The sequence below is a fragment of the Salvelinus namaycush genome, chromosome 6 (genome assembly GCF_016432855.1).
Source record: "Salvelinus namaycush isolate Seneca chromosome 6, SaNama_1.0, whole genome shotgun sequence".
In the NCBI taxonomy this organism is placed as follows: domain Eukaryota; kingdom Metazoa; phylum Chordata; class Actinopteri; order Salmoniformes; family Salmonidae; genus Salvelinus; species Salvelinus namaycush.
Window position 1 is genome coordinate 6615703 of NC_052312.1, and position 26241 is coordinate 6641943.

A 26241-nucleotide genomic window follows, 5' to 3' on the forward strand; every position below is an offset into this window, starting at 1 on the left:
ACATTAAAAAGAGGCAGTCAGCCAGACATTAAAAAGAGACAGTCAGCCAGACATTAAAAAGAGGCAGACAGCCAGACAGAAACAGAGGCAGACAGCCAGACAGAAACAGAGGCAGACAGCCAGACAAAAACAGAGGCAGTCAGCCAGACAGAAACAGAGGCAGACAGCCAGACAGAAACAGAGGCAGACAGCTAGACAGAAACAGAGGCAGTCAGCCAGACAGAAACAGAGGCAGTCAGCCAGACAGAAACAGAGGCAGTCAGCCAGACAGAAACAGCTCAGCTGCACCTCAGTTCACCTTTCTTCAGAACAGGTAGAAACGCAACAGAGTTACATACTGTATACACATGGCCAAATCCTAACGTGACTGGTGCATTGGGAGATTTGTGAGAAAATTCAAATTCATGCACACACTGATCTCAATTCAGACATGGCTAACATTATATGCGTAGGTTGATGGTGAAGTCTGCATGGGAACTGATGTCCCTATGGACCCAACTGATGTCCTTATGGACCCTGGTCCCAACTGATGTCCTTATGGACCCTGGTCCCAACTGATGTCCTTATGGACTCAACTGATGTCCTTATGGACTCTGGACCCAACTGATGTCCTTATGGACCCAACTGATGTCCTTATGGACCCAACTGATGTCCCCTATGGACCCAACTGATGTCCTTATGGTCCCAACTGATATCCTTATGGACCCTGGTCCCAACTGATGTCCCCTATGGACCCTGGTCACAACTGATGTCCTTATGGACCCAACTGATGTCCTTATGGACCCTGGACCCAACTGATGTCCTTATGGACCCTGGACCCAACTGATGTCCTTATGGACTCTGGACCCAACTGATGTCCCCTATGGACCCTGGTCCCAACTGATGTCCCCTATGGACCCAACTGATGTCCTTATGGACCCTGGACCCAACTGATGTCCTTATGGACTCTGGACCCAACTGATGTCCCCTATGGACCCTGGTCCCAACTGATGTCCCCTATGGACCCTGGTCCCAACTGATGTCCCCTATGGACCCAACTGATGTCCCCTATGGACCCAACTGATGTCCCCTATGGACCCAACTGATGTCCCCTATGGACCCTGGTCCCAACTGATGTCCCCTATGGACCCAACTGATGTCCTTATGGACCCTGGTCCCAACTGATGTCCTTATGGACCCTGGTCCCAACTGATGTCCCCTATGGACCCTGGTCCCAACTGATGTCCCCTATGGACCCTGGTCCCAACTGATGTCCTTATGGACTCTGGACCCAACTGATGTCCTTATGGACTCTGGACCCAACTGATGTCCTTATGGACCCTGGACCCAACTGATGTCCCCTATGGACCCTGGTCCCAACTGATGTCCCCTATGGACCCTGGTCCCAACTGATGTCCTTATGGTCCCAACTGATGTCCTTATGGACCCTGGACCCAACTGATGTCCTTATGGACCCTGGACCCAACTGATGTCCCCTATGGACCCTGGACCCAACTGATGTCCTTATGGACCCTGGACCCAACTGATGTCCTTATGGACCCTGGACCCAACTGATGTCCTTATGGACCCTGGACCCAACTGATGTACTTATGGACCCTGGACCCAACTGATGTCCCCTATGGACCCTGGACCCAACTGATGTCCTTATGGACCCTGGACCCAACTGATGTCCTTATGGACCCTGGACCCAACTGATGTCCTTATGGACCCTGGACCCAACTGATGTCCTTATGGACCCTGGACCCAACTGATGTCCTTATGGACCCTGGTCCCAACTGATGTCCTTATGGACCCTGGTCCCAACTGATGTCCTTATGGACCCTGGTCCCAACTGATGTCCTTATGGACCCTGGTCCCAACTGATGTCCTTATGGACCCTGGTCCCAACTGATGTCCTTATGGACCCTGGACCCAACTGATGTCCTTATGGACCCTGGACCCAACTGATGTCCTTATGGACCCTGGTCACAACTGATGTCCTTATGGACCCAACTGATGTCCTTATGGACCCTGGACCCAACTGATGTCCTTATGGACCCTGGACCCAACTGATGTCCTTATGGACCCTGGACCCAACTGATGTCCTTATGGACCCTGGACCCAACTGATGTCCCCTATGGACCCTGGACCCAACTGATGTCCCCTATGGACCCAACTGATGTCCTTATGGACCCTGGACCCAACTGATGTCCTTATGGACCCTGGACCCAACTGATGTCCTTATGGACCCTGGACCCAACTGATATCCTTATGGACCCTGGACCCAACTGATGTCCTTATGGACCCTGGACCCAACTGATGTCCTTATGGACCCAACTGATGTCCCCTATGGACCCAACTGATGTCCCCTATGGACCCAACTGATGTCCCCTATGGACCCAACTGATGTCCTTATGGACCCTGGACCCAACTGATGTCCTTATGGACCCTGGTCACAACTGATGTCCTTATGGACCCAACTGATGTCCTTATGGACCCTGGACCCAACTGATGTCCTTATGGACCCTGGACCCAACTGATGTCCTTATGGACCCTGGACCCAACTGATGTCCCCTATGGACCCTGGACCCAACTGATGTCCCCTATGGACCCAACTGATGTCCTTATGGACCCTGGACCCAACTGATGTCCTTATGGACCCTGGACCCAACTGATGTCCTTATGGACCCTGGACCCAACTGATATCCTTATGGACCCTGGACCCAACTGATGTCCTTATGGACCCTGGACCCAACTGATGTCCTTATGGACCCAACTGATGTCCCCTATGGACCCAACTGATGTCCCCTATGGACCCAACTGATGTCCCCTATGGACCCAACTGATGTCCTTATGGACCCTGGTCCCAACTGATGTCCTTATGGTCCCAACTGATGTCCTTATGGACCCTGGACCCAACTGATGTCCTTATGGACCCTGGTCCCAACTGATGTCCTTATGGACCCTGGTCCCAACTGATGTCCTTATGGACCCTGGACCCAACTGATGTCCTTATGGACCCTGGACCCAACTGATGTCCTTATGGACCCTGGTCACAACTGATGTCCTTATGGACCCAACTGATGTCCTTATGGACCCTGGACCCAACTGATGTCCTTATGGACCCTGGACCCAACTGATGTCCTTATGGACCCTGGACCCAACTGATGTCCTTATGGACCCTGGACCCAACTGATGTCCCCTATGGACCCTGGACCCAACTGATGTCCCCTATGGACCCAACTGATGTCCTTATGGACCCTGGACCCAACTGATGTCCTTATGGACCCTGGACCCAACTGATGTCCTTATGGACCCTGGACCCAACTGATATCCTTATGGACCCTGGACCCAACTGATGTCCTTATGGACCCTGGACCCAACTGATGTCCTTATGGACCCAACTGATGTCCCCTATGGACCCAACTGATGTCCCCTATGGACCCAACTGATGTCCCCTATGGACCCAACTGATGTCCTTATGGACCCTGGTCCCAACTGATGTCCTTATGGACCCTGGTCCCAACTGATGTCCTTATGGTCCCAACTGATGTCCTTATGGACCCTGGACCCAACTGATGTCCTTATGGACCCTGGACCCAACTGATGTCCCCTATGGACCCTGGACCCAACTGATGTCCTTATGGACCCTGGACCCAACTGATGTCCTTATGGTCCCTGGACCCAACTGATGTCCCCTATGGACCCTGGACCCAACTGATGTCCCCTATGGACCCAACTGATGTCCTTATGGACCCTGGACCCAACTGATGTCCTTATGGACCCTGGACCCAACTGATGTCCCCTATGGACCCTGGACCCAACTGATGTCCCCTATGGACCCAACTGATGTCCTTATGGACCCTGGACCCAACTGATATCCTTATGGACCCTGGACCCAACTGATGTCCTTATGGTCCCTGGACCCAACTGATGTCCTTATGGACCCTGGACCCAACTGATGTCCCCTATGGACCCTGGACCCAACTGATGTCCCCTATGGACCCAACTGATGTCCTTATGGACCCTGGACCCAACTGATGTCCTTATGGTCCCTGGACCCAACTGATGTCCCTATGGACCCAACTGATGTCCTTATGGACCCTGGACCCAACTGATGTCCCCTATGGTCCCAACTGATGTCCTTATGGACCCTGGTCCCAACTGATGTCCTTATGGACCCTGGTCCCAACTGATGTCCTTATGGACCCTGGACCCAACTGATGTCCTTATGGACCCTGGACCCAACTGATGTCCTTATGGACCCTGGTCACAACTGATGTCCTTATGGACCCAACTGATGTCCTTATGGACCCTGGACCCAACTGATGTCCTTATGGACCCTGGACCCAACTGATGTCCTTATGGACCCTGGACCCAACTGATGTCCTTATGGACCCAACTGATGTCCTTATGGACCCTGGACCCAACTGATGTCCTTATGGACCCTGGACCCAACTGATGTCCTTATGGACCCTGGACCCAACTGATGTCCTTATGGACCCTGGTCCCAACTGATGTCCTTATGGACCCAACTGATGTCCTTATGGACCCTGGACCCAACTGAAGTCCTTATGGACCCTGGACCCAACTGATGTCCTTATGGACCCTGTACCCAACTGATGTCCTTATGGACCCAACTGATGTCCTTATGGACCCTGGACCCAACTGATGTCCTTATGGACCCAACTGATGTCCTTATGGACCCTGGACCCAACTGATGTCCTTATGGACCCAACTGATGTCCTTATGGACCCTGGACCCAACTGATGTCCTTATGGACCCAACTGATGTCCTTATGGACCCTGGACCCAACTGATGTCCTTATGGTCCCAACTGATGTCCTTATGGACCCTGGACCCAACTGATGTCCTTATGGACCCAACTGATGTCCTTATGGACCCTGGTCCCAACTGATGTCCTTATGGACCCAACTGATGTCCTTATGGACCCTGGACCCAACTGATGTCCTTATGGACCCTGGACCCAACTGATATCCTTATGGACCCTGGACCCAACTGATGTCCTTATGGACCCTGGACCCAACTGATGTCCTTATGGACCCTGGTCACAACTGATGTCCTTATGGACCCTGGACCCAACTGATGTCCTTATGGACCCTGGTCACAACTGATGTCCTTATGGACCCTGGTCCCAACTGATGTCCTTATGGACCCAACTGATATCCTTATGGACCCTGGACCCAACTGATGTCCTTATGGACCCTGGTCCCAACTGATGTCCTTATGGACCCAACTGATGTCCTTATGGACCCAACTGATATCCTTATGGACCCTGGACCCAACTGATGTCCTTATGGACCCTGGACCCAACTGATGTCCTTATGGACCCTGGACCCAACTGATATCCCTATGGACCCAACTGATGTCCTTATGGACCCTGGACCCAACTGATGTCCTTATGGACCCAACTGATGTCCTTATGGACCCTGGACCCAACTGATGTCCTTATGGACCCAACTGATGTCCCCTATGGACCCTGGACCCAACTGATGTCCTTATGGACCCAACTGATGTCCTTATGGACCCTGGACCCAACTGATGTCCTTATGGACCCTGGACCCAACTGATGTCCTTATGGACCCTGGACCCAACTGATGTCCTTATGGACCCAACTGATGTCCTTATGGACCCAACTGATGTCCTTATGGACCCTGGACCCAACTGATGTCCTTATGGACCCTGGTCCCAACTGATGTCCTTATGGACCCAACTGATGTCCTTATGGACCCAACTGATGTCTCTATGGACCCAACTGATGTCCTTATGGACCCAACTGATGTCCTTATGGACCCTGGTCACAACTGATGTCCCTATGGACCCAACTGATGTCCTTATGGACCCAACTGATGTCCTTATGGACCCTGGACCCAACTGATGTCCCCTATGGACCCAACTGATGTCCCTATGGACCCAACTGATGTCCTTATGGACCCAACTGATGTCCTTATGGACCCTGGACCCAACTGATGTCCCTATGGACCCAACTGATGTCCTTATGGACCCAACTGATGTCCTTATGGACCCAACTGATGTCCCCTATGGACCCAACTGATGTCCCTATGGACCCAACTGATGTCCTTATGGACCCAACTGATGTCCTTATGGACCCTGGACCCAACTGATGTCCTTATGGACCCAACTGATGTCCCTATGGACCCAACTGATGTCCTTATGGTCCCAACTGATGTCCCCTATGGACCCTGGACCCAACTGATGTCCTTATGGACCCAACTGATGTCCTTATGGACCCAACTGATGTCCTTATGGACCCTGGTCCCAACTGATGTCCCCTATGGACCCAACTGATGTCCTTATGGACCCAACTGATGTCCTTATGGTCCCAACTGATGTCCTTATGGACCCAACTGATGTCCTTATGGACCCAACTGATGTCCTTATGGTCCCAACTGATGTCCTTATGGACCCTGGACCCAACTGATGTCCTTATGGACCCTGGACCCAACTGATGTCCCCTATGGACCCTGGTCCCAACTGATGTCCTTATGGACCCTGGTCCCAACTGATGTCCTTATGGACCCTGGACCCAACTGATGTCCTTATGGACCCTGGACCCAACTGATGTCCTTATGGACCCTGGTCACAACTGATGTCCTTATGGACCCAACTGATGTCCTTATGGACCCTGGACCCAACTGATGTCCTTATGGACCCTGGACCCAACTGATGTCCTTATGGACCCTGGTCCCAACTGATGTCCTTATGGACCCTGGACCCAACTGATGTCCTTATGGTCCCAACTGATGTCCCCTATGGACCCTGGTCCCAACTGATGTCCTTATGGACCCTGGACCCAACTGATGTCCTTATGGACCCTGGACCCAACTGATGTCCTTATGGACCCTGGACCCAACTGATGTCCTTATGGACCCTGGACCCAACTGATGTCCTTATGGACCCAACTGATGTCCTTATGGACCCTGGACCCAACTGATGTCCTTATGGACCCAACTGATGTCCTTATGGACCCTGGACCCAACTGATGTCCTTATGGACCCAACTGATGTCCTTATGGACCCTGGACCCAACTGATGTCCTTATGGACCCAACTGATGTCCCCTATGGACCCTGGTCCCAACTGATGTCCTTATGGACCCAACTGATGTCCTTATGGACCCTGGACCCAACTGATGTCCTTATGGACCCTGGACCCAACTGATGTCCTTATGGACCCAACTGATGTCCTTATGGACCCAACTGGTGTCCTTATGGTCCCAACTGATGTCCTTATGGACCCTGGACCCAACTGATGTCCTTATGGACCCTGGACCCAACTGATGTCCCCTATGGACCCTGGACCCAACTGATGTCCTTATGGACCCTGGTCCCAACTGATGTCCTTATGGACCCAACTGATGTCCTTATGGACCCAACTGATGTCCTTATGGTCCCAACTGATGTCCTTATGGACCCTGGACCCAACTGATGTCCTTATGGACCCAACTGATGTCCTTATGGACCCTGGACCCAACTGATGTCCTTATGGACCCTGGTCCCAACTGATGTCCTTATGGACCCTGGTCCCAACTGATGTCCTTATGGACCCAACTGATGTCCTTATGGTCCCAACTGATGTCCTTATGGACCCTGGACCCAACTGATGTCCCTTATGGACCCTGGTCCCAACTGATGTCCTTATGGTCCCAACTGATATCCCTATGGACCCTGGACCCAACTGATATCCCTATGGACCCTGGTCCCAACTGATGTCCGTATGGACCCAACTGATGTCCTTATGGACCCAACTGATGTCCTTATGGTCCCAACTGATGTACTTATGGACCCTGGGCCCAACTGATGTCCTTATGGACCCTGGTCCCAACTGATGTCCGTTTCCAGCATACTGCATCTGATTGCATCAGTGTAGGGACACAGGGAATAGTGCACTACATTGGGAATAGGGTGCACTATGGGTCCTGGTTTAAAGTAGTGCACTACATTGGGAATAGGTTCACTATGGGCCCTGGTTTAAAGTAGTGCACTACATTGGGAATAGGGTGCACTATGGGTCCTGGTTTAAAGTAGTGCACTACGTTGGGAATAGGGTGCCTATGGGAAACAGCCACTGTATCAGGACATGATCATATTTCATAGGTCATGTTATCTCACATATCCTTCAGCCAGGGGAATCACCAGAAGACATGGATATTCAGTCCTCTGTGCCAGGATGGTGGGGGGAGAGGGGAAAATGTCTGAACAATAGTCACTGTTGGTTCAATGAAATTGTAAACTCCACTGGTGTCCTCTCTTTCACGTGTATCTCTGCGGACACAACAGAGGGTCTCTCTCTCTCTCTCTCTCTCTCTCTCTCTCTCTCTCTCTCTCTCTCTCTCTCTCTCTCTCTCTCTCTCTCTCTCTCTCTCTCTCTCTCTCTCTCTCTCTCTCTCTCTCTCTCTCTCTCTCTCTCTCTCTCTCTCTCTCCTCTCTCCTCTCTCCTCTCTCTCCTCTCTCTCCTCTCTCTCGACTGGCATTCTCATATGCCCCGGCTCCACTGCTATAACCTCATGATATGTAATTACAGCGCAGGGCCTAAGCCTGATAGATGAATGGGGTGCTGTGCCACAATGCTCCCAGGAAGAAGCCTATTTTGCAGAGGGAGCCATTATCAGATTAATAGACACACCTTTTTTCCGTGTGTGTGTGTGTGTGTGTGTGTGTGGACATCTGCGCAATCTGTTCTCTCTCAGCTCTCAGATGTGCCCAGGGCCGGACATAGTGATATGGAGGCCCCTGGCAGAGGCCAGTCTTACTTTCATTTTTCAGCCCGGTACCGGGTTACCTTCAGATGAGTCCCGTCTTGTGGGCGTAGCAAAAACGGAGAGCAGATCGGCTGTACTGTCTTACGACTAGTTCCAAGACGCTTGTGGGGGTCGTAGAGCAAAACGCTTGTGGGGGTCGTAGAGCAAAACGCTTGTGGGGGTCGTAGAGCAAGACGCTTGTGGGGGTCGTAGAGCAAGACGCTTGTGGGGGTCGTAGAGCAAAACGCTTGTGGGGGTCGTAGAGCAAAACGCTTGTGGGGGTCGTAGAGCAAGACGCTTGTGGGGGTCGTAGAGCAAGACGCTTGTGGGGGTCGTAGAGCAAGACGCTTGTGGGGGTCGTAGAGCAAAACGCTTGTGGGGGTCGTAGAGCAAAACGCTTGTGGGGGTCGTAGAGCAAGACGCTTGTGGGGGTCGTAGAGCAAGACGCTTGTGGGGGTCGTAGAGCAAAACGCAGAACACCATCGTGTTGGTGAAAATCTTTCAACCCAAACTGCTCGGACGCTACAGATGACTCCTGGTCTGACGAACACCGTTATTGCTCAGGCGTAGATGCAGAAGGTGGTGATTTAAAAAAACAGATATCTCTAGTTTAAACAAAAGGATTTTGATGGGGATACGAGCAGAGCATGGGGCGGCCTCGAGCAGAATACATTATTTTTTTAAATAATTTTTTATGCACAGCTCACAAGTTCCCTTGATGATGTGAGGCCTGAGGCAATTGCCTCTTCTGCCGAATGGTAAGTCCACCAGTGGACGTGCCAGGTTACATTGTATTGTCTGGGTGGGTATAGGGCCTCTGAGTGGATACAATGGAAGCAGGGATGGAGGAAGAGGATAGAGGGAGTAAAGAAGGGAGGGCAGATCTGTGATTGGAGGAAGAGGATAGAAGGAGTAAAGAAGGGAGGGGTCAGATCTGTGATTGGAGGAAGAGGATAGAGGGAGTAAAGAAGGGAGGGGTCAGATCTGTGATTGGAGGAAGAGGATAGAAGGAGTAAAGAAGGGAGGGGTCAGATCTGTGATTGGAGGAAGAGGATAGAGGGAGTAAAGAAGGGAGGGGTCAGATCTGTGATTGGAGGAAGAGGATAGAAGGAGTAAAGAAGGGAGAGGTCAGATCTGTGATTGGAGGAAGAGGATAGAGGGAGTAAAGAAGGGAGGGGTCAGATCTGTTGTTGGAGGAAGAGGATAGAAGGAGTAAAGAAGGGAGGGGTCAGATCTGTGATTAGAGGAAGAGGATAGAAGGAGTAAAGAAGGGAGGGTTCAGATCTATGATTAGAGGAAGAGGATAGAAGGAGTAAAGAAGGGAGGGGTCAGATCTGTGATTGGAGGAAGAGGATAGAAGGAGTAAAGAAGGGAGGGGTCAGATCTGTGATTGGAGGAAGAGGATAGAAGGAGTAAAGAAGGGAGGGGTCAGATCTATGATTAGAGGAAGAGGATAGAAGGAGTAAAGAAGGGAGGGGTCAGATCTGTGATTAGAGGAAGAGGATAGAAGGAGTAAAGAAGGGAGGGGTCAGATCTGTGATTGGAGGAAGAGGATAGAAGGAGTAAAGAAGGGAGGGGTCAGATCTGTGATTGGAGGAAGAGGATAGAAGGAGTAAAGAAGGGAGGGGTCAGATCTGTGATTGGAGGAAGAGGATAGAAGGAGTAAAGAAGGGAGGGGTCAGGTCTGTGATTGGAGGAAGAGGATAGAGGGAGTAAAGAAGGGAGGGGTCAGATCTGTGATTGGAAGAAGAGGATAGAAGGAGTAAAGAAGGCAGGGGTCAGATCTGTGATTGGAGGAAGAGGATAGAGGGAGTAAAGAAGGGAGGGGTCAGATCTGTGATTGGAGGAAGAGGATAGAAGGAGTAAAGAAGGGAGGGGTCAGATCTGTGATTGGAGGAAGAGGATAGAAGGAGTAAAGAAGGGAGGGGTCAGATCTGTGATTGGAGGAAGAGGATAGAAGGAGTAAAGAAGGGAGGGGTCAGATCTGTGATTGGAGGAAGAGGATAGAAGGAGTAAAGAAGGGAGGGGTCAGGTCTGTGATTGGAGGAAGAGGATAGAGGGAGTAAAGAAGGGAGGGGTCAGATCTGTGATTGGAAGAAGAGGATAGAAGGAGTAAAGAAGGCAGGGGTCAGATCTGTGATTGGAGGAAGAGGATAGAAGGAGTAAAGAAGGGAGGGGTCAGATCTATGATTGGAGGAAGAGGATAGAGGGAGTAAAGAAGGGAGGGGTCAGATCTGTGATTGGATGAAGAGGATGAGAGAAGGGGATCTAAGCATTGGATCCAGTTCAGAGTGAGTGTGGTTAGTTACACTGCTATACAGAGGCTCGCAAATATGGTGTCTATGGCTTTTTTAGGGTTTTTGCTTCCTAATGTTTCAAATCGTTAAATAATGATATTGAGTTCATTTGTCAGTCAGAGCAGTTTTACTGAACCCAGTCTTGGGTTTGGTTGGGATCGGAGTTCTCTTTTTTCCCAGAATCCTCGTGCTGTGTCTTCTCTTCATCCCATCGGCCAATCAGGACCAATTACCCGTAAGCAGCGAACACACAAACATTCTAACATTAATGTGATTTTCTAACTTTCTCAACTGGGCCTCGGTAATGGGGGAATACATCAGATTTCAATCTGGCAGAGACTCATTGGAAGGAGGGTGGAACAAACTGTCAAACTTTTGGCTGTTTGCTTTCTTAATTATGTAACCGCAGGGCAGTTTACGAGCTCACAATGAAGGGCGAAATTATTCCCTTGCCTGTTGTATCTGTAGTAGACTATGACTAAACAGAGCGACAGACTATTATGCCTATACAGTCAGACCACAGCCTACAGCAGGTCAACAGCAGGCCTACAGCAGGCCAACAGCAGGTCTACAGCAGGTCAACAGCAGGCCTACAGCAGGCCTACAGCAGGCCAACAGCAGGCCTACAGCAGGCCTACAGCAGGCCTACAGCAGGCCTACAGCAGGCCAACAGCAGGCCTACAGCAGGCCTACAGCAGGCCAACAGCAGGCCTACAGCAGGCCAACAGTAGGCCTACAGCAGGCCAACAGCAGGCCTACAGCAGGCCAACAGCAGGCCAACAGCAGGCCAACAGCAGGCCTACAGCAGGCCAACAGTAGGCCTACAGCAGGCCAACAGCAGGCCTACAGCAGGCCAACAGTAGGCCTACAGCAGGCCTACAGCAGGCCAACAGCAGGCCTACAGCAGGCCAACAGTAGGCCAACAGCAGGCCAACAGCAGGCCTACAGTAGGCCAACAGCAGGCCTACAGCAGGCCAACAGCAGGCCTACAGCAGGCCAACAGCAGGCCAACAGCAGGCCTACAGCAGGCCAACAGCAGGCCAACAGCAGGCCAACAGCAGGCCTACAGCAGGCCAACAGCAGGCCTACAGCAGGCCTACAGCAGGTCTACAGCAGGCCTACAGCAGGCCAACAGTAGGCCTACAGCAGGCCAACAGCAGGCCAACAGCAGGCCAACAGCAGGCCTACAGCAGGTCTACAGCAGGCCAACAGTAGGCCTACAGCAGGCCAACAGCAGGCCAACAGCAGGCCAACAGTAGGCCAACAGCAGGCCAACAGTAGGCCTACAGCAGGCCAACAGCAGGCCAACAGCAGGCCCAACAGTAGGCCTACAGTAGGCCTACAGCAGGCCTACAGCAGGCCAACAGCAGGCCAACAGCAGGTCTACAGCAGGTCTACAGCAGGCCTACAGCAGGCCTACAGCAGGTCTACAGCAGGCCAACAGTAGGCCTACAGCAGGCCAACAGCAGGCCAACAGCAGGTCTACAGCAGGCCAACAGTAGGCCTACAGCAGACCAACAGCAGGCCTACAGCAGGCCAACAGCAGGCCAACAGCAGGCCTACAGCAGGCCAACAGCAGGCCAACAGCAGGCCTACAGCAGGCCTACAGCAGGCCTACAGCAGGCCAACAGCAGGCCTACAGCAGGCCAGCAGCAGGCCTGCAGCAGGCCAACAGCAGGCCTGCAGCAGGCCAACAGCAGGCCTGCAGCAGGCCTACAGCAGGCCTACAGCAGGCCTACAGCAGGCCAACAGCAGGCCTACAGCAGGCCAACAGCAGGCCTACAGCAGGCCAACAGCAGGCCTACAGCAGGCCTACAGCAGGCCAACAGCAGGCCTACAGCAGGCCTACAGCAGGCCAACAGCAGGCCTACAGCAGGCCAACAGCAGGCCTACAGCAGGCCAACAGCAGGCCTACAGCAGGCCAACAGCAGGCCTACAGCAGGCCAACAGCAGGCCTACAGCAGGCCAACAGCAGGCCAACAGCAGGCCTACAGCAGGCCAACAGCAGGCCAACAGCAGGTCTACAGCAGGTCTACAGCAGGCCTACAGCAGGCCTACAGCAGGTCTACAGCAGGCCAACAGTAGGCCTACAGCAGGCCAACAGTAGGCCAACAGCAGGCCTACAGCAGGCCTACAGCAGGCCAACAGCAGGCCTACAGCAGGCCAACAGCAGGCCTACAGCAGGCCAACAGCAGGCCAACAGCAGGCCTACAGCAGGCCAACAGCAGGCCTGCAGCAGGCCTGCAGCAGGCCTACAGCAGGCCAACAGCAGGCCTACAGCAGGCCAACAGCAGGCCTACAGCAGGCCAACAGCAGGCCTACAGCAGGCCTACAGCAGGCCAACAGCAGGCCTACAGCAGGCCAACAGCAGGCCTACAGCAGGCCAACAGCAGGCCAACAGCAGGCCTATAGCATTCTGACCAGACCTGGGTTCAAGAGTGTGTGCTTGAACTTGTTTGAGCTTACACTTTTGTTACTAGTCCATTGGTTCCATTGCGCCAGACAAGCTCAATCGCACACACCTAAAGGTTTTGAAAGATCTCAAAGACTACTTGACCCCAGGTTTAATTATACACTTTTTACTAAGTCAATATGTCTCTGTTGTAAATGTTTTGGTGTCAAACTGTTAGCAGTTGTGAAAGAAGTCAATCGTTGGATGAGTTGAAGATGTAATTCAAAATAATGCCATTGCTGATAAGATGCTTTCTTCATTAATTAGACCAATTTCTCTTGAACCATATGGTCTATCTATTACAAACTCATGGACAATTTAGACTTAAGATTTAATTATAATAATTTTAAATAATAATTTAAAAAAATAATTTTAAATAATTATACTATGTATGAATATTTTTTTGTTTTGTTATTCAAGTATAAATTACCAAAGTTACAATAGTTGCCATAGATTTGCGGTAACTTTGGTAAATTACCGGTAGCTTTGCAACCCTACTGATACCTAATATAGGAAAACTTACAGAGAGACTACACTGGGATCAGCTCCAGTCAACAGACAAGATTCCTAGAGAGAAGATTCATAGCCCTATGTTTAGAGAGTGACAGGAGGGGTCTGCTGATCCCCCCCCCCCCCAAAAAAAAAATGTCCACCGCTTTATCAAATTACACAGATCCACTACAAGGAAACAGATTATTCATGTAGCACATGAATGGTATGTGGAGAGGCCTGGCTGATGACAGCTGATGTTCCTTATTACAATTATCGCTGAAGAGAAGGGGAATTACAGGGCTTTCAGAACTGTCTTGTTGATATACAGTCTGGAAAACAGCGAAGGCCTCTCCTCTGTTACAAGATACATTTTTAAAAAGGTTCATTCGGCCAGAGGGAGAAATGTAGAATGGAGTCGGCTCCTGCATGCTGGGTTTAGACTTGAGGTACTTCAGAAGGAGAGCATAAAGCAAAACCGAGAAGGACGGAAATAGCGGTGTGAAGAGCTGGAAAGAGAATCTATGTGTGTGTGTGTGTGTGTGTGTGTGTGTGTGAGTGAGTGAGTGAGTGAGTGAGTGAGTGAGTGAGTGAGTGAGTGAGTGAGTGAGTGAGTGAGTGAGTGAGTGAGTGAGTGAGTGAGTGAGTGAGTGAGTGAGTGAGTGAGTGAGTGAGTGAGTGAGTGAGTGAGTGAGTGAGTGAGTGAGTGAGTGAGTGAGAGAGAGAGAGAGAGAGATCCAGCTGGTCCTGGGGCTGAGTTCACAAACCTGTTCTACTAACACACTGAAGCATCAGGACCAGAACATCCAATCAATCAGAATAAAACAAATTACAACATAGTAAAAACAAAACTACATTGCTTATTGGGAAATACAAGCACAAAGCATAATGCAGTGCTATCTGGCCCTAAATCGACAGTACACCGTGGCTAACTATTTGACCATGGTTACTGATCAAAACCTTGACAAAGTACAGGCTCAGTGAGCACAGCCTTGCCATTGAGAAGGGTAGACACAGGAAAACCTGGCTCCCTGTAGAGGAAAGGCTGTGCAACCACTGCACAACAGCAGAACCTGAGACAGAGCTACATTTCCTGACAAAATGTAAAAAATATAAAACAATTAGAGACTGTAATTTCCCAAATTTGAATAAGGGTTTCAAAGACATCTCTGATGAGGATAGGCTACCCGTCCTGTTGGGGGAGGATGCAGAGAGCTGTGGGTTGGCAGCCCACTACATTGCTGCCTGCCATAAGATGAGGGACAGTGTCTGATAGACCAACCAACCTGCACATGTCCTCTATGCTTATTGTTATTGTTGAATGTATGGTTATTTTGATCCTTGGTTATTGTTGTTACTGTTGTACCGTTGTACCAATAACGCAAATTGAATTGAGAGAGAGAGGTAGAGGTAGAGGTAGAGGTAGAGAGAGAGAGAGAGAGAGAGAGAGAGAGAGAGAGAGAGAGAGAGAGAGAGAGAGAGAGAGCGAGGCAGAAAGAGAGAGAGGCAGAAAGAGAAAGAGAGAGAGAGAGAGAGAGAGCGAGAGAGAGAAAGTGACTCATACTATGTAGCATTGTCTGACATGGGAGACAAGCCCAGAGGCATTAGCTCGCCTTGCAGTACACTCATTACGGTTTCCCTAAAATACATCTGAGAAGGATATCAGTTTTCTGCAGTGCCACAGGTGCTACATAGAAAGTGGTTGCAGTGCTCAGTGGAGACGCCAACGCTGCCATTGGAGCAAACTCAGAAGACGCTTAGCATGAGGATAGAAATAGATGATAGACATTAGCCAAGCAGACACTATGGGATCCAATTACTGTGGGCTCACAAGTGGTCTATGAAACATCTACGAGTGGAGAGAGGACATGAGCAGGTCTGAACAAGAATCCCAAGAATCTATATTATATGACTCATAAGTCTAGCATAAATAGCAAACACATACTAACTCATACACAGACACAGACACACACACACACACACACACGATGCCAACACAATGAGAGGTATACACAAACACACACATACACTCAATCACACACACAAACACAGCTGCTGCATCCCGTCCCGTGTGTGTGTACGCAGTGTTGAGTCCTGGGGTCCCTGGCCCGTGTGTGTGTACGCAGTGTTGAGTCCTGGGGTCCCTGGCCCGTGTGTGTGTACGCAGTGTTGAGTCCTGGGGTCCCTGGCCCGTGTGTGACGGCAGCTGCTGACCGGTGTAAGCGCCGTAGGGCCGTGGTTCAGTTTTGTGGATTAGCACGCCGGCGTGAATACTGAGACGACATCACAGCCAATCACATATTCATGGAAATTCAATTTCTTCTACCACCGCGCTGGGATGATTTGGCTCGACAAAGGGGTCTATCTCATCCAGAAAATTGTGTCTCAAATTGAAAAGCCAGACGAGGGAAGTGTTTAGAAAGGAAAGAGGGACTGAAACAGTCAATAGGAGTATTTCTAATTTAGTACAGTATGGCTGTTGTATTCCTCCCCGTTGTGAGAGCAAGATCATTTTGACTGTCTATTCTTGTAGACGCTGACGACAGTCGAGTGTAGTGCAGCAATCACCTTGCAATATCCACTCTTCCTCTCCTCCTCCCCTTCCAGTAATGTCAAATAGATATACAAGACTGTCATTGGCAGGCGCACCTCCTAAAACCGTCTGGGCGGCAGGTAGCCTAGTCGTTAAGAGCGTTGGGCCGGTAACAGAAAGGTTGTTGGTTTGAATCCCCAAGAAGACGAGGTGAAAAATCTGTCGATGTGCCCTTGAGCAACGCACTTAAACCTAATTGATCCTGTAAGTCGCTCTGGATAAGAGCATCTGCTAAATGCCCCCCAAAAAAAGAGTAAGTAATTGTCTTGATGATAATGAATAAGGCCACGAGAGACCCATGTTGTGTAGATGCTGGAACACTAATTGGAGCCAATCAACATTTCACAAGATAATCAGATTTTATTTCCTCCCAGTGGTGCTGCCACTTTATATGGTGATGAAGGTTTCCAGAGGTTACCGGAAACAGAGCATTCTGGGAGTTCAGACGAGGGTCTTCCTGCTCCCCGAGGCGAAGCTCAGCCCCAACTATACTACAGTTTGGGTTTTGATGACAGCGGTAAAATGAGACCGGTGGGATATATATATCTTTGGTTATCCCACCGGTCTCTGCATCCTCCCCCAACAGGACGGGTAGCCTATTCTCATCAGAGATGTCTTTGAAACATTGAATAAGGTCTCATATATATACACTGCTCAAAAAAATAAAGGGAACACTTAAACAACACAATGTAACTCCAAGTCAATCACACTTCTGTGAAATCAAACTGTCCACTTAGGAAGCAACACTGATTGACAATAAATTTCACATGCTGTTGTGCAAATGGAATAGACAAAAGGTGGAAATTATAGGCAATTAGCAAGACACCCCCAAAAAAGGAGTGATTCTGCAGGTGGTGACCACAGACCACTTCTCAGTTCCTATGCTTCCTGGCTGATGTTTTGGTCACTTTTGAATGCTGGCGGTGCTCTCACTCTAGTGGTAGCATGAGACGGAGTCTACAACCCACACAAGTGGCTCAGGTAGTGCAGTTCATCCAGGATGGCACATCAATGCGAGCTGTGGCAAAAAGGTTTGCTGTGTCTGTCAGCGTAGTGTCCAGAGCATGGAGGCGCTACCAGGAGACAGGCCAGTACATCAGGAGACGTGGAGGAGGCCGTAGGAGGGCAACAACCCAGCAGCAGGACCGCTACCTCCGCCTTTGTGCAAGGAGGTGCACTGCCAGCGCCCTGCAAAATGACCTCCAGCAGGCCACAAATGTGCATGTGTCTGCTCAAACGGTCAGAAACAGACTCCATGAGGGTGGTATGAGGGCCCGACGTCCACAGGTGGGGGTTGTGCTTACAGCCCAACACCGTGCAGGACGTTTGGCATTTGCCAGAGAACACCAAGATTGGCAAATTCGCCACTGGCGCCCTGTGCTCTTCACAGATGAAAGCAGGTTCACACTGAGCACATGAGCACATGTGACAGACGTGACAGAGTCTGGAGACGCCGTGGAGAACGTTCTGCTGCCTGCAACATCCTCCAGCATGACCGGTTTGGCGATGGGTCAGTCATGGTGTGGAGTGGCATTTCTTTGTGGGGCCGCACAGCCCTCCATGTGCTCGCCAGAGGTAGCCTGACTGCCAATAGGTACCGAGATGAGATCCTCAGACCCCTTGTGAGACCATATGCTGACACATGCACATTTGTGGCCTGCTGGAGGTCATTTTGCAGGGCTCTGGCAGTGCACCTCCTTGCACAAAGGCGGAGGTAGCGGTCCTGCTGCTGGGTTGTTGCCCTCCTACGGCCTCCTCCACGTCTCCTGATGTACTGGCCTGTCTCCTGGTAGCGCCTCCATGCTCTGGACACTACGCTGACAGACACAGCAAACCTTTTTGCCACAGCTCGCATTGATGTGCCATCCTGGATGAACTGCACTACCTGAGCCACTTGTGTGGGTTGTAGACTCCGTCTCATGCTACCACTAGAGTGAGAGCACCGCCAGCATTCAAAAGTGACCAAAACATCAGCCAGGAAGCATAGGAACTGAGAAGTGGTCTGTGGTCACCACCTGCAGAATCACTCCTTTTTTGGGGGTGTCTGTAACGGCAGTCTACTTCGTCCTCCTCCTCAGACGAGGAGAGGCGAGAAGGATCAGAGGACCAATACGCAGCGTGGTAATTCTCCATAATGAATTTAATCAACACAAAACAATACACTATACAAAATAACAAAAGAACATACCGTCACAGTCCTAGCTGGTGCAGAACACAAACACAGAGACAGGAAACAACCACCCACAATCCCCAACACAAAACAAGCCACCTATATATGATTCTCAATCAGGGACAACGATTGACAGCTGTCTCTGATTGAGAACCATATCAGGCTGAACATAGAAACAGACGAACTAGACACACAACATAGAATTCCCACCCAGCTCACGTCCTGACCAACACTAAACAAGCAAAACACATAAGAACTCTGGTCAGGACGTTACAGTACCCCCCCCCCCCCCGAGGTGCGGACTCCGAACGCACCCCTAAAACTCAAGGGGAGGGTCTGGGTGGGCATCTGTCCGCGGTGGCGGCTCCGGCGGTGGACGAGGACACCACTCCACCACTGTCTTTGTCCCCCTCCTTAGCGTCCTTTGAGTGGCGACCCTCGCCCACGACCTTGGCCTAAGAATCCTCCCCACGGCCCCCACATGATTTAGGAGGTAGCTCAGGACAGAGAGGTAGCTCAGGACAGAGAGGTAGCTCAGGACAGAGAGGTAGCTCAGGACAGAGAGGTAGCTCCGGACTGAGTGGCAGCTCCGGACTGAGTGGCAGCTCAGGACAGAGAGGTAGCTCCGGACTGAGTGGCAGCTCCGGACTGAGTGGCAGCTCCGGACTGGGTGGCAGCTCCGGGACTGGGTGGCAGCTCATGACTGGGTGGCAGCTCATGACTGGGTGGCAGCTCATGACTGGGTGGCAGCTCATGACTGGGTGGCAGCTCATGACTGGAGGGCAGCTCATGACTGGAGGGCAGCTCATGACTGGAGGGCAGCTCATGACTGGAGGGCAGCTCATGACTGGAGGGCAGCTCATGACTGGAGGGCAGCTCATGACTGGAGGGCAGCTCATGACTGTAGGGCAGCTCTGGCAGCTCCTGACTGGCTGGCGGCTCTGGCAGCTCCTGACTGGCTGGCGGCTCTGGCAGCTCCTGACTGGCTGGCGGCTCTGGCAGCTCCTGACTGGCTGGCGGCTCTGGCAGCTCCTGACTGGCTGGCGGCTCTGGCAGCTCCTGACTGGCTGGCGTCTCTGGCAGCTCCTGACTGGCTGGCGTCTCTGGCAGCTCCTGACTGGCTGGCGGCTCTGGCAGCTCCTGACTGGCTGGCGGCTCTGGCAGCTCCTGACTGGCTGGCGGCTCTGGCAGCTCCTGACTGGCTGGCGGCTCTGGCAGCTCCTGACTGGCTGGCGGCTCTGGCTGCTCCTGACTGGCTGGCGGCTCTGGCAGCTCCTGACTGGCTGGCGGCTCTGGCAGCTCCTGACTGGCTGGCGGCTCTGGCAGCTCCTGACTGGCTGGCGGCTCTGGCAGCTCCTGACTGACGGACGGCTCTAATGGCTCGGGACAGACGGGCGGCTCTAATGGCTCGTGGCAGACGGATGGCTCAGATGGCGCTGGGCAGGCGGATGGCTCAGACGGCGTTGGGCAGACGGATGGCTCAGACGGCGCTGGGCAGACGGATGGCTCAGACGGCGCTGGGCAGACGGATGGCTCAGACGGCGCTGGGCAGACGGATGGCTCAGACGGCGCTGGGCAGACGGATGGCTCAGATGGTGCTGGGCAGGCAGGCAGTGCAGGCAGCTCAGACGGCGCTGGGCAGACGAGCAGTGCAGGCGGCGTTGAGCAGACGAGCAGTGCAGGCAGTTCAGACGGCGCTGGGCAGGCAGGCAGCTCAGACGGCGCTGGACAGACGAGCAGTGCAGGCGGCGTTGAGCAGACGAGCAGTGTAGGCAGTTCAGACGGCGCTGGGCAGGCAGGCAGCTCAGACGGCGCTGGACAGACGAGCAGTGCAGGCGGCATTGGGCAGACGGCCGACTCTGACCTGCTGAGGCGCACAGTAGGCCTGGTGCGTGGTACCGGCACTGGTGGTACCGGGCTGAGGGCACGCACCTCAGGGCGAGTGCGGGGAGAAGGAACAGTGCGTACAGGGCTCTGGAGACGCACAGGAGGCTTGGTGCGTGGTGCCGGAACTGGAGGTACTGGGCTGGAGACACGCACCACAGGGAGAGTGCGTGGAGGAGGAACAGGGCTCTGGAGACGCACTGGAAGCCTGGTGCGTGGTGTAGGCACTGGTGGTACTGGGCTGGAGCGGGAAGGTAGCGCCGGATATACCGGACCGTGCAGGCGTACTGGCTCCCTTGAGCACTGAGCCTGCCCAACCTTACCTGGTTGCATGCTCCCCGTAGCCCGTCCAGTGCGGGGAGGTGGAATAACCCGCACTGGGCTGTGTTGGCGAACCGGGGACACCATGCGTAAGGCTGGTGCCATGTACACCGGCCCGAGGAGACGTACTGGAGGCCAGATATGTAGAGCCGGCTTCATGGCACTTGGCTCAATGCTCACTCTAGCCCGCCCAGTGCGGGGAGGTGGAATAACCCGCACCGGGCTATGCACCCGTACAGGAGACACCGTGCGCTCTTCCGCATAACACGGTGTCTGCCCGTACTCCTGCTCTCCACGGTAAGCATGGGAAGTGGGCGCAGGTTTCCTACCTGACTTCGCCACACTACCCTTTAGCCCCCCCCCCCCCCCCCAATAAATTTTTTGGGTTTCTTCACGGGCTTCCAGCCCCGCTTCCGTGCTGCCTCCTCAGACCACCGCTCCTGGGCTTTAGCTGCCTCCATCTCTTCCCGAGAGCGGCGATATTCTCCAACCTTAGCCCAGGGTCCTTCTCCGTTAAATATTTGCTCCCATGACCATTCCTCCTGGTACCGCTGCTGCTGTCGCTGCTGCCCGTTGCCACGCTGCTTGATCCTTGTTTGGTGGGTGGTTCTGTAACGGCAGTCTACTTCGTCCTCCTCCTCAGACGAGGAGAGGCGAGAAGGATCAGAGGACCAATACGCAGCGTGGTAATTCTCCATAATGAATTTAATCAACACAAAACAATACACTATACAAAATAACAAAAGAACATACCGTCACAGTCCTAGCTGGTGCAGAACACAAACACAGAGACAGGAAACAACCACCCACAATCCCCAACACAAAACAAGCCACCTATATATGATTCTCAATCAGGGACAACGATTGACAGCTGTCTCTGATTGAGAACCATATCAGGCTGAACATAGAAACAGACGAACTAGACACACAACATAGAATTCCCACCCAGCTCACGTCCTGACCAACACTAAACAAGCAAAACACATAAGAACTCTGGTCAGGACGTTACAGTGTCTTGCTAATTGCCTATAATTTCCACCTTTTGTCTATTCCATTTGCACAACAGCATGTGAAATTTATTGTCAATCAGTGTTGCTTCCTAAGTGGACAGTTTGATTTCACAGAAGTGTGATTGACTTGGAGTTACATTGTGTTGTTTAAGTGTTCCCTTTATTTTTTTGAGCAGTGTATATATATACACTGTTCAAAAAAATAAAGGGAACACTAAAATAACACATCCTAGATCTGAATGAATGAAATATTCTTATTAAATACTTTTTTCTTTACATAGTTGAATGTGCTGACAACAAAATCACACAAAAAATTATCAATGGAAATCAAATTTATCAACCCATGGAGGTCTGGATATGGAGTCACACTCAAAATGAATGTGGAAAACCACACTACAGGCTGATCCAACTTTGATGTAATGTCCATAAAACAAGTCAAAATGAGGCTCAGTAGTGTGTGTGGCCTCCACGTGCCTGTATGACCTCCCTACAACGCCTGGGCATGCTCCTGATGAGGTGGCGGATGGTCTCCTGAGGGATCTCCTCCCAGACCTGGACTAAAGCATCCGCCGACTCCTGGACAGTCTGTGGTGCAACGTGGCGTTGGTGGATGGAGCGAGACATGATGTCCCAGATGTGCTCAATTGGATTCAGGTCTGGGGAACGGGCGGGCCAGTCCATAGCATCAATGCCTTCCTCTTGCAGGAACTGCTGACACACTCCAGCCACATGAGGTCTAGCATTGTCTTGCATTAGGAGGAACCCAGGGCCAACCGCACCAGCATATGGTCTCACAAGGGGTCTGAGGATCTCATCTCGGTACCTAATGGCAGTCAGGCTACCTCTGGCGAGCACATGGAGGGCTGTGCGGCCCCACAAAGAAATGCCACCCCACACCATGACTGACCCACCGCCAAACCGGTCATGCTGGAGGATGTTGCAGGCAGCAGAACGTTCTCCACAGCGTCTCCAGACTCTGTCACGTCTGTCACATGTGCTCAGTGTGAACCTGCTTTCATCTGTGAAGAGCATAGGGCGCCAGTGGCAAATTTGCCAATCTTGGTGTTCTCTGGCAAATGCCAAACGTCCTGCACGGTGTTGAGCTGTAAGCACAACCCCCACCTGTGGACGTCGGGCCCTCATACCACCCTCATGGAGTCTGTTTCTGACCGTTTGAGCAGACACATGCACATTTGTGGCCTGCTGGAGGTCATTTTGCAGGGCTCTGGCAGTGCTCCTCCTGCTCCTCCTTGCACAAAGGCCGAGGTAGCGGTCCTGCTGCTGGGTTGTTGCCCTCCTACGGCCTCCTCCACGTCTCCTGATGTACTGGCCTGTCTCCTGGTAGCGCCTCCATGCTCTGGACACTACGCTGACAGACACAGCAAACCTTCTTGCCACAGCTCGCATTGATGTGCCATCCTGGATGAGCTGCACTACCTGAGCCACTTATGTGGGTTGTAGACTCCGTCTCATGCTACCACTAGAGTGAAAGCACCGCCAGCATTCAAAAGTGACCAAAACATCAGCCAGGAAGCATAGGAACTGAGAAGTGGTCTGTGGTCACCACCTGCAGAACCACTCCTTTATTGGGGGTGTCTTGCTAATTGCCTATAATTTCCACCTGTTGTCTATTCCATTTGCACAACAGCATGTGAAATGTATTGTCAATCAGTGTTGCTTCCTAAGTGGACAGTTTGATTTCACAGAAGTGTGATTGACCTGGAGTTACATTGTGTTGTTTAAGTGTTCCCTTTATTTTTTTGAGCAGTGTATATAAATAAGAGAGAGAGAGAGAGAGAGAGAGAGAGAGAGTCAGAGAGAGAGCAGAGATTTCCTTAGATTCCACAACACCCCGGGTGTGGCCAACACAGAACCCCACAACACCCCCGGTGTGGCCAACACAGAACACCACGACACCCCCGGTGTGGCCAACACAGAACACCACGACACCCCCGGTGTGGCCAACACAGAACACCACGACACCCCCGGTGTGGCCAACACAGAACACCACGACACCCCCGGTGTGGCCAACACGGAACACCACGACACCCCCGGTGTGGCCAACACAGAACCCCACAACACCCCCGGTGTGGCCAACACAGAACTCCACAACACCCCCGGTGTGGCCAACACAGAACACCACGACACCCCCGGTGTGGCCAACACAGAACACCACGACACCCCCGGTGTGGCCAACACAGAACACCACGACACCCCCGGTGTGGCCAACACAGAACACCACGACACCCCCGGTGTGGCCAACACAGAACACCACGACACCCCCGGTGTGGCCAACACAGAACACCACGACACCCCCGGTGTGGCCAACACAGAACACCACGACACCCCCGGTGTGGCCAACACAGAACCCCACAACACCCCCGGTGTGGCCAACACAGAACACCACGACACCCCCGGTGTGGCCAACACAGAACACCACGACACCCCCGGTGTGGCCAACACAGAACACCACGACACCCCCGGTGTGGCCAACACAGAACCCCACAACACCCCCGGTGTGGCCAACACAGAACACCACGACACCCCCGGTGTGGCCAACACAGAACACCACAACACCCCCGGTGTGGCCAACACAGAACACGTGTGTGTGTGTGTGTGTGTGTGTGTGTGTGTGTGTGTGTGTGTGTGTGTGTGTGTGTGTGTGTGTGTGTGTGTGTGTGTGTGTGTGTGTGTGTGTGTGTGTGTGTGTGTGTGTGGCGGAAAAGGGGGAACGGTTTTACAGACCTGTAACACACCAGATGGAAGGTCCTCTTTCCATGGGCCACTGGAATGGGAAAAACACACACTGACACACACACACTTACACACACACACTCTCTCTCTTTGTCTTCTTATAACTGTCACAGAGGGCCATGGTGTTACTTTCCATGACCGGATGGATACAGTTTAAATTAATTAGTTATATTGTTGCATAATCTAGCCTCTATGTGTATGTACAATAGTGGTTGTACTCCGACGTATGACAGAGGCCTTGGACGTAAGAGAAGCTTCCACCGGATCCATCACAAGCAGCTTTTGCTTCCTTTACACCATTGAACAAGTATTTGTCGGTTGTGTGTCGGTTGTGTGTCGGTGTGACAACGTCGTGCGGAAAAGAGAAATGATCACGTGAAAAGAGGTTTAAACAAAAGGAGACGCCGCAGGGCCTGCAGCTTGAATCCCCTCCTCCTGGTTCAACGCTAGCGTTGTTCACCTCAGCCCCAGCACGCTGAGACAATCAGTTGGGTTTTCCCTTCACTAACGCATGCCGGACACCGGATTTGCATACAAACAGCCTGTCCAAATACACACAGGAGAAGGCAGAGCGAGATGGACAGGGAGAGGAGTGTGTGGTGGAGGTAGGGGGTAGATTGTGTGTGTGTGTGTGTCCGTGTCCCTGTTTGTGTGTTTTTGCTTGACTCTCCCTGATGCTGACGGCTTTGGATTGAACCCAGAATGTGATTAGCTGAGTGATGCACTGCCTCTCTGTTTACCCCAGCGTTATTCTGAGGAGACACCCCCTCCTTTCGCTCCCGTCCCGCGCTCCCTCGGAAAAACAAAGATCCAACAGCAATAAATAACAGCACAGCTGAGGCTCTGGGATCAAATCACTCTCCTTCTCATTCCTGGGCGGTGGCAGACGGGACACTTTGGTGGAATTACTTTGCTAAAGTTACCTGGGAAACAGATGGACCATAAGACCATAAACAACCTGGACAGGATGGAGGGAGATTCAGAGATTTAGAGAGTGTTTTTATAACAAGCTACTGACTGTCATATACTGTGGTGATAATGGACAGGCTAAAAACGTGCTAAAAGTAGATATGGGCTATTTTGACCTCATGACTGCTAAGCTAGAAAGGCCAATGCTCACTGACTTCTGGGTGATTTGTGATGTTTTATTTGTGCTTACCATGGCTGTGATTTTGTATTCTAATGAATGTATGTACACTACCGGTCAAACGTTTTAGAACACCTACTCATTCAAGGGTTTTTCTTTATTTGTACTATTTTCTACATTGTAGAATAATAGTGAAGACATCAAAACTATGAAATAGCACGTATGGAATCATGTAGTAACCTCCCAAGTAACATGAACATGAAGAGCCCACCACGTTTTCTTCTCTCCCTCCTCTCTTTCTCTTTTTCTCTCTCTTTTTCTCTCTCCTCGCTTTTTCTCTCTCTTTTTCTCTCTCCTCTCTTTTTCTCTCTCTCCTCTCTTTATCTCTATTCTCTTTTTCTCTCTCTTTTTCTCTCTCCTCTCTTT

The 26241-nt window shown here is 51.7% G+C and overlaps 1 protein-coding gene across 1 annotated transcript in view; it reads left to right on the plus strand.

Moving 5' to 3' along the window:
- Nucleotides 1–26241, plus strand: part of LOC120049466 (early nodulin-75-like) — a 43372-nt gene that overhangs the window by 16776 nt on the left and 355 nt on the right. The window contains exon 4 of the mRNA XM_038995730.1: nt 23846–24576. Within this exon, the coding sequence (XP_038851658.1) occupies nt 23846–24576 (731 nt within the window). The remainder of the gene's footprint in view (nt 1–23845; nt 24577–26241) is intronic.